The sequence below is a fragment of the Drechmeria coniospora genome, chromosome 01 (genome assembly GCF_001625195.1).
Source record: "Drechmeria coniospora strain ARSEF 6962 chromosome 01, whole genome shotgun sequence".
Lineage (NCBI taxonomy): Eukaryota > Fungi > Ascomycota > Sordariomycetes > Hypocreales > Ophiocordycipitaceae > Drechmeria > Drechmeria coniospora.
Genome location: NC_054389.1, coordinates 1,109,495 through 1,122,217, shown reverse-complemented (window position 1 = coordinate 1,122,217; position 12,723 = coordinate 1,109,495). Strand labels below are relative to the sequence as shown.

The window sequence follows — 12,723 nt, the reverse complement described above, 5'->3', positions numbered from 1 at the left end:
TGCTTCCAACATGCACAAGTGGCAAGAATTTCAAGTTGAAAGGATTCTTCACTTTCATCAACCGTGAACAATAAATGTTGGTAGAAATGAAATGGACTTGGGATAACTGCATTACCATGCACAATAAGGCTATAATGGCTTCACGCACATGAACGGAACATGACGACTGTTCATTTATTCCATGGAACGAAGACTAATTCTTTCAGGCCTCACTTCTACCCTGACATGATTCATCCAGCCAAGCTCACGAACCTGTTGCATCCGGTTACTTATAGCCAAGGGGGGAGCTAGCACCATCCGAATCGGTCCTGTCGCGTTCTCACCAGTTGCCTCCCTACTCTTGTTGCTATCTGTCTACCTACTGCTACGCCCCTGCAAAGGCCATCATGGAATCCATGATAGACGCCGACGATGTCGGACTGGACAATGTTCGCAACTATCCTTACTCAACCGTCTGCTGTGCCATATGCGGCACCTACTTGACGTCCAATACGGTCAGCATCTACGCCGAGACCAACGCATCTTCCAACGAAATCGACTTTCTAGCAGGCCGCGAGGATGAAACGAGCTGGCTCGGGCGAGCCTTGGTTGTCGGTAGCAATCCAAGCAGCGAAAAACCACTACAGTGAGTGAGCCTGATCGTGAGCAATCCTCAGCCGGCCAAGCATCTAACCTGGATTCAGTGTCTGGTCTTCAAAAACCGACGACAGGTTCCCAATTGAAGGAAGCTACTTTGTGCTTCCCGAAGCCACACTGGAAGCACTCGGTATACCGGCTCCCCTACGCATGTTTCGAATGTGAGGCACCTCACCGTCGACTCGCCAAAGGGCCCAAGTGCTCAAGTGCTAACCGTATTCACAGTTTCAGTCGCGTCTACGGAAGGCCATTCATCATCCCCATGCACGATGAGTGCCACTACATGCTATCCCGGTACCTTGGCGAGCAGGTACCCGACCCGGAAGTCCTTCATGACACGCTCGCCGGCTTGGCCCTGGACAGTGACGACTTTTCCCTCAGGGATCTCGCCATCTCATACGCCCAGAGCGATTATTCGTGTGCTTTGGGGGACAACGAGTTCCTATCAAAGTACAAACACCTTGCGCTTTCACCCGTCAATATTCCCGAGCTGGATAGGTACTACAAAGACCTACCAAAGCCAGGGAGATGGTCTACTTTCCTGCTGCCGAGCCCGTCCCGGCTGGCAAAGCACAAAGACCCCTTCCGCCGCTTGCCACCCGAGCTCACGCTCATGGTTTCCGACTATCTGGACGTGAACTCTTTGATCAACTGGCGGGCCGCCTCCCAGGTTGCGTTGAGGGTCGTTTTGACCAACGGCTTCTGGAGGCGCCGCGTGCAATGGGAGATGCCATGGCTGTACGACCTCTCCGAGCTTTGGTGCGGCGAGGATGCAGATGCCGTCGCCTGGGCCCAGCTGTTCAGGGAGATGCGGCGGGCGACGAAAGCGGAGGGACCCGACTGCATGCACGCGCTACGCAACCGCAAGTACATCTGGCTGATGCAGTGTCGGATGATTGCAGGCTCCTATCTCTTCAAGAAGGCCAGCAAGAACGTCGCCTTTAGACGACTGATGCCACAGCTGGAGAAGGCGACGGTCGTCAGGACAGCATGCATGACCCGGCCTCGGCCGGTCAAGTCGTCGAGCTACTCGGTGACATTCGTCAACGCCATGTCCGACCTGGCCAAGATGGAGCCGACGCTGGTCACGTCCTGGACGGAGAACGGCGAGCTGCATTCGATCGACGTGCTCAAGGACAATCACATGGAACAGACGGACCACCTATTCATCGACGATCATGTCTTCGCAGGTGGAATCGCCAAGCAGGATTACGTGCTCGTGCCGGCCGACGATTGGATCACGGGCTTCGCCTTTTCCGTTCGCGACGAGGCGTTTGAGCAGCATCCATCGTGCCACGGGGGGTTGATAGTGATGCGTCACGTGGACGACGAATGGGACCGCGAACTGATCTCGATGGACATTCCCGACGATGGCATAGCCTTTGGTCCGACCAAGACGTTTGAGCTCGGTCGCTTGCAGCGCGTCATCACCGGTGTGGAAGTGCGCTTTGCAAAGTCGCCGCCTACGTGGTTGGGCCACTATACGTGGGAAAACCACAGTGTCTCCGTGGCCGAGGGTCATTTCGCCGTCGGCCTAACCATGAACCGCGAGACGAAAACGACAACGGTGGCAGACGTGGGGATTGTCCAGATCCCCCTGGAGGACTATCCATCCATTCGGCGCCTTGTCGACGAATGGACATGAAAGCCAAGGTGGATGGATGGCCACAGGGCAGACAAGAAATCGTCAGGCATTTGCATTTGCATATGCGGACGTCCGCCAGCGAGGAATCAACGTTTCAGCTCGCTCGCTCCGTCTCACGGACGAATGATGGCAAAAGATGCATGGTAATAGATTGGAGACAAGGATTCAACGGCCCTGCCGATCTCGACCAACCCTGGGTAACAGTCCGCTTCGCATGATAATTCCTTTCATTCCATTCATCACAGCCGTCCGGCTAGCCTCAAGTCTCAGCCGCGCCCATCTCGACAGCACCATCTACAACATCAGCCCTCCCGCAACGACGGCGCCGGCGACGTAGAGGACGCCGGCCCCCCGCGTCGGGGCGGCATTGCGACTCGACGTCGTCGACTTTGACGTCTGGACGGCGCCCGCCGAGGTGCCGCCCGCCATGGTCGTCGTCAGCTGATTAGAATCGGTGACGGGCGTTGCCGAGACGCTGATGCTCGAGACGAGACCGGTGGCGGTTGGTGCGTACGTGGTACTGGAGAAACTGCAGGTGGCCAGCAGGCCGTCGATGTCTAGGCATCCAACGTCAGCATTCTCATGGCAGCGCTCGGCAGTCACTCCTCGGCTCGGATGGGGCTGCCTTACCACCGAGGTCGTCCCGGCTGGCGTTGTTCTGGTGCATGCAGGCGGCGCAGAGGGCGGCGACCTTGGCGACGTCGAAGCTCTTGTTGGTGCAGACGCACTGGGCCTCGAGGAGGTCGTTGTCGCGGTCCGAGGTGCCCTTGGCGTCCGTCTCGCAGACCCTCGCCAGCTGGCTGACGGGCCGGCAGATGGATTGACACGCGTTGGGAACGTCGTCGAGATCGAGGTCGACATCGGCACGAACGGCGAGGAGGAGAGGTGCTATGGCGCAGAGGACTCGGAGGGGGAACATTTTTATTTCAGGATGATTGTTGTATCAGGATGATTGTTGTATGTCGAGAAGGACTATCTTAGCCGTTGGGAGAGGCCGGCCTGGGGCGGTATTGATATAGGATGACTTGGAAGTGACTGTTGCGAACGTTCTGCGGGAGCCGAGGTTTGTGGGTTGCGAAGTTGTCGGCACGAGCCAGGGTGAACCATGATAAGGCGGTTGAAGCTGGCATTATATATGCGAGGCAGAGAGGGAGTCTGGCGTTGCATTGCCATGGTTTCACAGCCCCCGTCCCCCGTCCCCCCCCCCCCCCCCCCCCGGTCTTGGCAAAGGAAGGAGAATATGTCGTGCAGCAGCAAGAACGGTAGAGTGGCTCGTGGGGAGCGAGCAGGGAATAGCGGCCCGGTCGTCTTGGCGATCATGGGCTGACTCTCGGGAGGGCGCAATGCAGGAGTCGTGGTTGTGAAGCATGGGCAACGGCGACGGCCAAGGTAGGCGCAGCTGGTACCGCATCGAGGAAGTCCTAGCCAATGATGGTTCATGCGATGTTAATACATTTATTTCATTTTACGCCGAGTCTATATATTCCGACGCTACGCTAACGCTATGAAGCAAATGTTCTACTCAATACGGAGTCTGTCGCAACCGAAATGAGGTGCTGGTGCGCTGGTGTACGCCGACGGACGGTGGCAAAGGAAGTCGCCTCAGGTATCAATCCAGAGTGCCTTCGTGTACGGAGTACTGAGCTGGGTGCATCAGCTGCGGCGAGCCGTCTCGTGCCGCCGCAGCAACGACCAAAATTTTCCTGCTTCGAAAGGACAAATGCGTGCGTGCCGACGAAGAAGAAAGAAAAGTGCATGGAGAAAAGGCCGTGTGATTCACGTCCGCCGCGGCATCGGCTAACTCGGTGCTAGGTGCCCACGACGGTGATCGGGTTCTCGTTGGCGTACCGTCAGCCAGCTCGATCGACCAGCACGACCTGCTCGACCAAATGCATCGCCACTCGCCATGTCATCATCCCGTCCTGCTGCATCTTGTTCGTCATCACTCGTCGCACCGTCCGGCACGCTACCAAGTCGTACCTCCCTTGCAGCACCAGTAATGTCCTCAGCCACCGTGAATTACGTCCTATGCCGGGGCTGCAGACGTCAAAGGCGAATCTGCACGGCCATCCAGCGTTGCCGCCTGTCGTCTGGAGCAGGGAATCGAACAGAAATGGCCAGGTTCGACAAGGCGACGTCGTCCCCGCGATGCAGCCGTCGAGGGGCTGGCGGCACAGACGAATGAGAGCGACGATGGGCACGCAGTACGTACGCGTAGCTTGCTTGCTTCGCTTGTCCCTCCGTCCTACCCGAGCCGCGCCGTGAGCCCACGAGCGAACCGGCCTGCGCTGGCCAGCAACCCCCGTCCGAGACAGCAGCGGCAACACGAGGCAGTGCCCGCGACCCGACGTCGAGCCGCGCTTCTGACGTCAAGCTGCATGTCCACGTACTTGCCGACTGCCTGCACAGAAGAAAGTGGTGACGCAGACGTATGTGGCCGCGTCCCCGTACGCCGAGGCAGGGATGCTGAAACGTGGGCAACAGCTGCAGCAACTCGCGCACTAGTTCGACGTCCTGTGAAGCCGGCGTTTGGGGTAACTGACATTGGATGCCCCTGCCAAGGCCAAGATCAAGATGAAAATATTATGCTCGCCGTCATGATGGCCCATATACTGCCAACCTGATACTGGCCCAATCCGCAGGACGCCGCGATGGCTTGGGAGTTTGGTCAATCATTCGTCGTTTCTGCCATGCTCTTTGCCTCGCATTGCCCATTGAGAGGATGGGGAACCAAAGCCAATCCGTACCATGGAACGAACAGATGATATATTGATGGATGCCCGCATCATTTGCGTCGACGGAGAATTGAACGGCATTCTGCACAGAAAAAAAGGCTAGTTCGTCATCTATTTCGGTATGCCTCTATTTCGGCATGTCTTGTTCAGCACTCGTGGTACGTCTGCATTGCGGAGGACACTGTTGCAGCAGATATCAGGGGATCCGCTCGATAGACCGCACCAACTAGTCAACCATCGTCCCAGGGGTCAGACTTGGTCTCTTGGTGTTCTTCTCCGGCCGGGTTGTTGCTGGGATCACCCTACTCCCACGGTGTCTCGGTGACGATCCCACGGACATGACCCAATTTGGCGAAAGCGACATGCTTCATTTATTGTCTCAGCAGATTTATTAATAGTACATCCAAGACCTTCCATCCATCAACTTCACCGACAATAGCCGCAGTACTTGGTTCTTGCACCGTGCGTTTTACCAACGCAAATCCTCCACAAGCAACCAGATCAACGTCATCAGTCAATGCTTTCTATCTGCAGTACGCAGTCAACACTACCCAACCCGATATTCCTAAGATTTTCTACCATTTTCTTACTAGTTGCAATTGGGAGGCGAAATGTGGGAAGGAAATCGCCGTATGGTGCAGTGCTGCTGTACAGTACGGTGCAGTGCTGCTGTACGGTGCAATGCTGCTGTATGGTGCAATGCTGCTGTACGGTGCAGTGCTGCTGTGGCAATATGCTTCTTGCATGTACTCCTTGACCATGCATACCTATACAGTTGCTGCACATGCACTCTATGCCAAAGGTAAGGCAAATCCATCCCGGGAAGGTCGAGGCTTCTTTGGCAATGTGGTCCTTTTTTAAACGACAGCGCAGGCAGCACAGGAAGCGCAGGCCGCAATGGATTACAGTAGGGCAGCCCGTGGATTTTAGCCTGCTAGCGCTAAAGTTCACCAAACCTCACCAGCCGGAGTGCTAAAGGGTCAGTCAACCACTGTAGGCTATGATCACTATAGTATACTACAGGGACGGGTCCTAACCACCGAATAGTCCGACTATTACTTAATGGCAGTAAAACAGACTGGCGCCATGAACCAACGCAATGACATAATGCCAACCATTACCGACTTAACGCCGGCAACGCCAGCTTGCTCCCCGCAACGACGTATGCAACGATGCCTACGATGCCTCCGAAAGCTGCATCGAAGTGGACGAAGAAGTGGACGAAATGGCCTGTCCGAGCGCCTAGTTGCTTCCTACGCCAAGATGAGGTAGGACATGGCTTTCTCTCGGATACGCACATGCTGGCCAATGCAATTTACCTTTGTCGTCGCAGACCGACAGGGCCGTGCCCCATCGAGCAGGGTTCGATTTGACAATATGATCCTCTCTAAAAGGGCAGCGCAGGCAGCAAAGGCAACGCAGGCAGCGCCGGCAGCAGCAGGATTCGGATAGCCTGTAGGTGTCCACGCACTGTAGATCTCGCTGATGGCGCCAAAGTTCGCCAAGCCAAGCATCACCGGCCAGAGTGCTAAAGCCATATTAATATTAACACAGGATGGACACTAGGCACTTTGATTAGTCACACTTACATGGTAGGTGGGGACGGGTCCTCATACCTGATTGTCCAATCAAGTATTTAATAGCAGTTAACCAGACCAAGGCAATGACAACATACCAACTAAATAATATCACCAGCGGTACGCCGGCAGCGCCAGCTTGCTTCCCGCAACCACGTGTACCACGATGCCTCCGAAAGCTGCGTCGAAGAAGGGGGCGGAAAAGGGTCAATTCGAGCACCCGGTCGCTTCCCACGCCAAGAAGAAGTAGGCGGTCGCTCTCCCTCGGATACGCTCGCATGCTGGCTAATGCATTTCACCTTTGTCGTCACAGACCGAGAGGGCCGTACCCCATCGAGCCCGTCAAAGCTCTGTACATCTTCTTGGCTGCCAACGCCGTGGCGGCCCAGTTCGCGCCAATCCAGGATTGCGATGAGACCTTCAACTACTGGGAGCCTGCCCACTACCTCTCCCACGGCTATGGCCTTCAGACGTGGGAGTACTCGCCCAAGTACACCATCCGCAGCTGGCTGTACGTGGCGCTGCACGCCGTGGTCGGCAGTCTTCGCCGGCTGCTGCCGCAGTCGTCCAAGGTGAGGACATGTCGTTGGCTCCTCTGCTGGCCTTGGCTTACTGGGTCAAGGTGGCCGAGTTCTACTACGTTCGTTTCGTCCTCGGGCTCCTTTGCGCCTTCTGCCAGACTCTCCTGTACAAGTCCATCTCGACGGCGTTGAACGGGAGGATCGCCATCATCTTCTTGATAGCCACAGTCACAAGCCCCGGAAACTTTCACGCGAGCGCGGCGTTTCTGCCGTCCAGCTTCGCCATGTACATGTGCATGCTCGGTGCGGCCTCGTTCATGAACTGGCGTGGTGGCTTGAAGACGTCCCGAGGCATCTTCTGGTTTGCCGTGGGGAGCATTCTCGGCTGGCCCTTTGCGGCCGCTCTTTGCGCGCCCTTTGTTCTGGAAGACGCCGTGCTCAACTTGCTCGGCGACAAGAATGCGTTTTCGGATTTCCTCATCCGCCTCGCTCGGGGCATCGTGTCGGCGCTCCTCATTCTGGTACGTGTGCCGAGACGAAGACTGCACTGCACATTGGTTGACGAGCCTAGCTGTTGGACTCTTTGGTCAACCTCTACTTCTACAAAAAGGTCGCCGTCGTTACCTGGAACATCATCAAGTACAACATCTTTTCGTCCAACGGCGGCCCCGATCTGTACGGCACGGAGCCCTGGACGTTTTACGTTAAGAATTTGGCCTTGAACTTCAACATCTGGTTCCTGCTCGCCTTGCTCGCCTTTCCACTATTCGTCGCGCAGAAATTCATGGCACCATCCGGGCACGCCGGTCCGACGGGACTGCGCACCGTCGTCTTTGTCGCCCCTTTCTACCTGTGGTTGGCCATCTTCACCGCCCAGCCCCATAAGGAGGAGAGATTCATGTACCCGGCCTACCCGTTTCTCGCCTTGAACGCGGCGTTGTCCGTGCACACGATCCTTTCCGCCATCGGCAACGCGGATCCGAAGACGCTCATGGGCAAGATTCCCGCGCGGCTGAAGCTACTCGCCGTCACCGCCGTCGTCCTTTTGTCACTCAACATGGGCCTCGCGCGCATGTATGGCGTCTACTCCGCATACCGGGCCCCGTTCAGCATCTACGAACCCTTGTGGGGGGACGACGACAAGAACATCAAGGCTGTTGGTGGAGAGGGGGACTTTGTCTGCTATGGAAAGGAGTGGTATCGCTTCCCCTCCTCCTACTTTTTGCCACGCCACATGCACGCGAAATTCATCCGCTCCGAGTTCCGTGGTCTGCTGCCCGGTGAGTTCTCCGAGGCCAAGACTGGATTCGGTTTCTGGAGCGGCACCTGGCTGCCGACAAGCGGCTTGAACGACCGCAACGAGGAGGACGCGAGCAAGTACGTCGAGCCCAGCACGTGCTCCTTTCTGGTGGACACGCAGTATCCTGAGCGACAGGATGAGCTGCCGCCCAACGAACCCGATTACATGGAGGATTACGACACTTGGCAAGTTGTCAAGTGTGAGCCGTTTCTTGACGTCGCATCGACACATATTCTGGCTAGGATTATTTGGATCCCTGATTGGGACCTTGTTCCCGAAATGTTCCAGAGAAAATGGGGCCGGCATTGCCTGCTGCAGAAAAGGGCGTGAGAAGCTGTCCCGCCAAAGGCCGCACTTGTCTGCGTCATTGACCGTCATGAGCTCAACAAGACACCGGTGCGAGAAGTCTGATGTCAATAGCTCCGGTCGACCCTGCGCATGACGAAATCGATACACCATACCCTAAACTTACCTTTCAATGTACATTATAGTACCAGTACTTGTACATAGTTGATTATAACATTATACAATGGTCCATCCTTGTCTTGTCAGACAACACTTGTGGGGTAGGATAGGAGGTAGATTGAGGAGGTCTGGGTGCTAGCAGCTATATTGATCCCTGAAGAGCCCCTATTCCTCGAAACTGACTCCTACTAGGGCCTTATATGGGCAGCCTGGTCACATGGCCGGTATATGTCTCCTGACAGCTTTGCCATCACTCTCACGAATAGACGACGGTCACGAGGTAGGCCCGGGCAGAGGACGCGCCACTGTCGGAGCGGCCATGGCTACATGATGCACAGGCATACGCAACTCGAACGACGGAGTCGGAGACGAGGCTGCCTGCTCGTCGGCATCGAGGTGGTGCGGATACAGATGCGGGCGCGGGCTCAGGGACGTCGCTATGGCACCGGCACCGGCACCGGCACCGGCTGCTTCTATTCATGCTCATGCGCTCGACGGCGATAGCTGATCCCTCATCTCGCGTTTGATCCTCGTCACCGTGCCGGCGCCGCCGTAGACGAGCCCCGTGTACACCATGGCGACGCTGGCGCCTGCGTTCAGAACCTGCAAGGCCTGCTCGCCGTTGGTGATGCCCCCCGTGGCGAAGAGGACTTTGCGTCCGCCCTCCCTTCCGGAGAACTGGGGAGAGTCGAGCAGCCGACGGTACCGGCCGACGAGGTCGAGCGTGCGGTCGAACATGGCCGGCCCCGAGTAGCCGCCCGTCTCCATCAGGGCGGACCGCTCCCTCGACGTCAGCTCGACGCCCCGCGGCACCAGGCCGGTCCGTCTCTTGGTCGTGTTTCCGACGATGATGCCGTCCACGCCGCTCGCCTGGACGGCCTGGACGATGCCCTCGAGCTGCGTCTGCTCCTCCTCGTCGGGCGACACCTTGACCATGACCCGCGGCCGCGTCTTCCTGTCGGCGCGGGCCGCCTCGTCGACGACGGCGCTCAGCAGCCGCGTCAGGGGCTCCGTCGCCTGCAGATCGCGCAGCCCGGGCGTGTTGGGGCTGCTGACGTTGACGACGAGCACGTCGGCGTAGGGCGCCAGCCTCCGGACGCAGTAGACGTAGTCGGCCGCCACCGCCTTCTCGTCCCGTTCGTCCGTCTCCTTGTTCTTGGCCATCTGCACCGCCAGCAGCCGGCCCGACTGCAGGCTGCCCGGGGGCACGCCGGCCTCGCCGTCGAGGACGGCGGCCTCGGTGAGGTCGAGCGAGCGGGCGAAGCGGCGGACGCGGTCGCGGAGCCGGATGGCGACGCTGTCGGCACCCTGCGAGTTGAGACCGTACCGGTTCACCATGCCGTCGAGCGCCGGCACGCGGAAGACGCGCGGCTGCGGGTTGCCGGCCTGCGGGAGGGGCGTGATGCCGCCGATCTCGACGACGCCGGCGCCCAGGGCGAAGAGCGGGTCGGGGATCTCGCCATCCTTGTCGAGGCCGGCCGAGATGCCGATGGGGTTCTGCAGCCGCGTGCCGAAGACCGAGGCCGACAGCTCCGAGCAGTCGAGCGAGGGATCGCGCTCGCGGATGTGGAGGTTGAACTGGTGCAGGAACTTCATCCAGCTCGTGCCGGCGTGGTGCGCGTCTTCGGCGTCGGGGAAAGCGGCCCGAAGCACGCGCGGCACGATCCACCGGTGGACCGACGAGCGAGTGTCGGTCGCGTAGAGGTAGGCGACGTAGAGCGAGGCCGCCATGGCGCTTCCGTAGAGAACCAACTTTGCCCGGCCTCCCTCGACGGAACCCTTGGTAGTCGACGCATCTCGGCGTTGACACCAGGGCACGCGTCGTTGGGCGCGCAATCGGGGGCCGGCGCAGAGGCCCTCAAGTCCGGCTCTCCATCGAAGGATTGAGACCGACATGGTGACCGTCTCTCGGCAGCGATTGCGGTGCGAAGGCGGGTGATGGGATGCCGATGGGCGACAAATTTGTCCATAGTTTGGCCGTCAAGCCTAGCACTGTGATGTTGCTGAAGGGCAAGGATGGACGTACAGTGCTAATTGACCGTCACACCGTCCCTTTCACACTGTGGCCACATGTTCACGACGCCGCATGAAGCAAGAAGGCGTTTGTGCACAATCATCAGCCTGCAACGCACCTCCATCTGTCATCTTGTGCCCTTTCTCTGGCGAAATCGTCATGATGTCATTCGAGCTCCCTGGAAGCTCGATTCCTCTCCATCAGCCATGGACAGGTTGCCGCCGCAGAAATCGAGACGACATGGCCGATGAGTGATGGTTGAGGCCACGTGTGAGTTGAAATCGATAGGCCTGCCAGCGTTGACAACCGCCGACGAGCACGCCCTCTTTGCAGGGGAAGAAGAAAATCACGATACGGGAGAAAGCAGGCTGCAAAGAGAAACGAAGACGCTTGTCGTACATGCAGGCATACTGTACGTCCACTCTGTACGGATCGTCGAATCCCGCAACGCATCGTTTCCTCGTTTCAAGTTCCGTACGGATGGGGCCGAGGTCTCGCTATCACGCTCTTCGAATTTGGCAGTGTCGATGCTCATCTATTCCCTCTCATTACAGTCAAGCACATCCTCTCGCCAAAGACCCAGCGCGGATGGGGATAATTACACAGAGACTCGCTCCTCGACGGCCACGCCACGAGGTTGTCTACCTCGACAGCTGCCACGTACCCCAGACGGCGAGACCGATGGCAAGCAGGATGCCCGTCCACACAAGGCCTGCAGTGACAACGATCCTCCTCGCATACGCTTCAAATGCCTGCGCATCATTGGCGCGCGGAAACGGCTCCTTGGGCACCGGCGCGTCCAAGAACTTGGCCAGTGGATCCCAGCCCTCCTTGAGCTCCATGGTGAGCAGCTTCTCCGGCTGGACGTGGGCGCGTACATATTCGTTGTACTTTGGCAGGTACTCTGCATCATGCGTCGTCAACGACTAGCACCGAGGAGAACGGGACTGGCTTGTCGGCGCTCTCAACATACCTGGGCCTAGCTTGATACCGAGTCGTTCACTTTCCCTGCGGAAAGGACAGCACCAGTCAGCGCTCAGCCCACGGCACCGACAACACGCACGTTTGTTCGTCTTTGGGGCCACGTACTTTTCTCCCATCTGACCGAGAACGGTCGGGGTCCAGCGCCAGGTCGGGCACGGAAACAGCAGGGCCTCGAGGACCCACGGTTTCATGCCAATGTTGCGCATGATGAGCTCCATGCTCCGAAGCCAGCGGTGCGGGTCGCGCGTGACGAGCACCACCTTGGCTTCGGGGTACAGCTCGAGCAGCTCCGGCAGGAACATGGTGCCGGGTGCGTCGGTGAGGCCGACGAAGCCGGCCGTGGCCTCGCGCAGGAGCTTCATCAGCACCGGCTTGTTGTTGCGCTGGCGGAAGATTTCGCACCACAACTTGGGGTACGCTGACGACGGCGACGGGTTAGCGCCGTTGGTTCTTCGTTTCGAAGAGTGCACCGTCCGTCACGACGCCGCCGCCGCCGCCGCTGCGGTGCAGAGGAGAGGAGCGGAACCTACCGTCTTCGCGGCCAAAGAGGTGAGTGCCGCCGTGCATGACGGGCCCGTCGAGAAGCTTCTCGAGAGCGAGTGCCATGGATACGGTGCCGGTTCTGGAGTATCCGGCGCCGATGACCTGGAGAGTCCGCGTCCGGTCGGACGGCATCGATGGTACGCCGCCCATTCTTCTTCCTCTCCAAGACTGGTAGAGTCAAGCTTGACGGGGGAAGAACGGAGTGGTGATGGTGAGGCGGCTGCGAAGGCGAATACGCAGGCGCATAGGGTGGTGGTATTCCTCTGTAATCAAGTCGTATTCATACGACTCACCGCTGGTGGG

The 12,723-nt window shown here is 58.3% G+C and overlaps 5 protein-coding genes across 5 annotated transcripts; 2 read left to right on the top strand and 3 right to left on the bottom strand.

Annotated features, from left to right (window-relative positions):
* Positions 1 to 386: 386 nt before the first annotated feature.
* On the top strand, positions 387 to 2,281 carry DCS_00285 (uncharacterized protein; the record flags this gene model as incomplete). The annotated part of the gene is made up of 3 exons (XM_040797624.1): positions 387 to 625; positions 684 to 797; positions 862 to 2,281. 3 exons carry the CDS (start codon positions 387 to 389, stop codon positions 2,279 to 2,281), a joined length of 1,773 nt encoding a protein of 590 aa, XP_040658507.1.
* A 294-nt stretch (positions 2,282 to 2,575) lies between these two features.
* On the bottom strand, positions 2,576 to 3,200 carry DCS_00284 (uncharacterized protein; the record flags this gene model as incomplete). Its single annotated transcript, XM_040797623.1, has 2 exons — positions 2,576 to 2,838; positions 2,912 to 3,200. 2 exons carry the CDS (start codon positions 3,198 to 3,200, stop codon positions 2,576 to 2,578), a joined length of 552 nt encoding a protein of 183 aa, XP_040658506.1.
* A 3,559-nt stretch (positions 3,201 to 6,759) lies between these two features.
* On the top strand, positions 6,760 to 8,744 carry DCS_00283 (glycosyltransferase family 22; the record flags this gene model as incomplete). The annotated part of the gene is made up of 4 exons (XM_040797622.1): positions 6,760 to 6,839; positions 6,907 to 7,165; positions 7,216 to 7,635; positions 7,686 to 8,744. The coding sequence occupies 4 exons, from the start codon at positions 6,760 to 6,762 to the stop codon at positions 8,742 to 8,744; spliced, it is 1,818 nt and encodes a 605-aa protein (XP_040658505.1).
* Positions 8,745 to 9,362: 618 nt separating this feature from the next.
* DCS_00282 (uncharacterized protein) lies at positions 9,363 to 10,775 on the bottom strand (the record flags this gene model as incomplete). Its single annotated transcript, XM_040797621.1, has 1 exon — positions 9,363 to 10,775. The coding sequence occupies one exon, from the start codon at positions 10,773 to 10,775 to the stop codon at positions 9,363 to 9,365; it is 1,413 nt and encodes a 470-aa protein (XP_040658504.1).
* Positions 10,776 to 11,534: 759 nt separating this feature from the next.
* Positions 11,535 to 12,570, bottom strand: DCS_00281 (NAD dependent epimerase/dehydratase; the record flags this gene model as incomplete). The annotated part of the gene is made up of 4 exons (XM_040797620.1): positions 11,535 to 11,797; positions 11,867 to 11,901; positions 11,983 to 12,295; positions 12,408 to 12,570. The coding sequence occupies 4 exons, from the start codon at positions 12,568 to 12,570 to the stop codon at positions 11,535 to 11,537; spliced, it is 774 nt and encodes a 257-aa protein (XP_040658503.1).
* Positions 12,571 to 12,723: the final 153 nt, after the last annotated feature.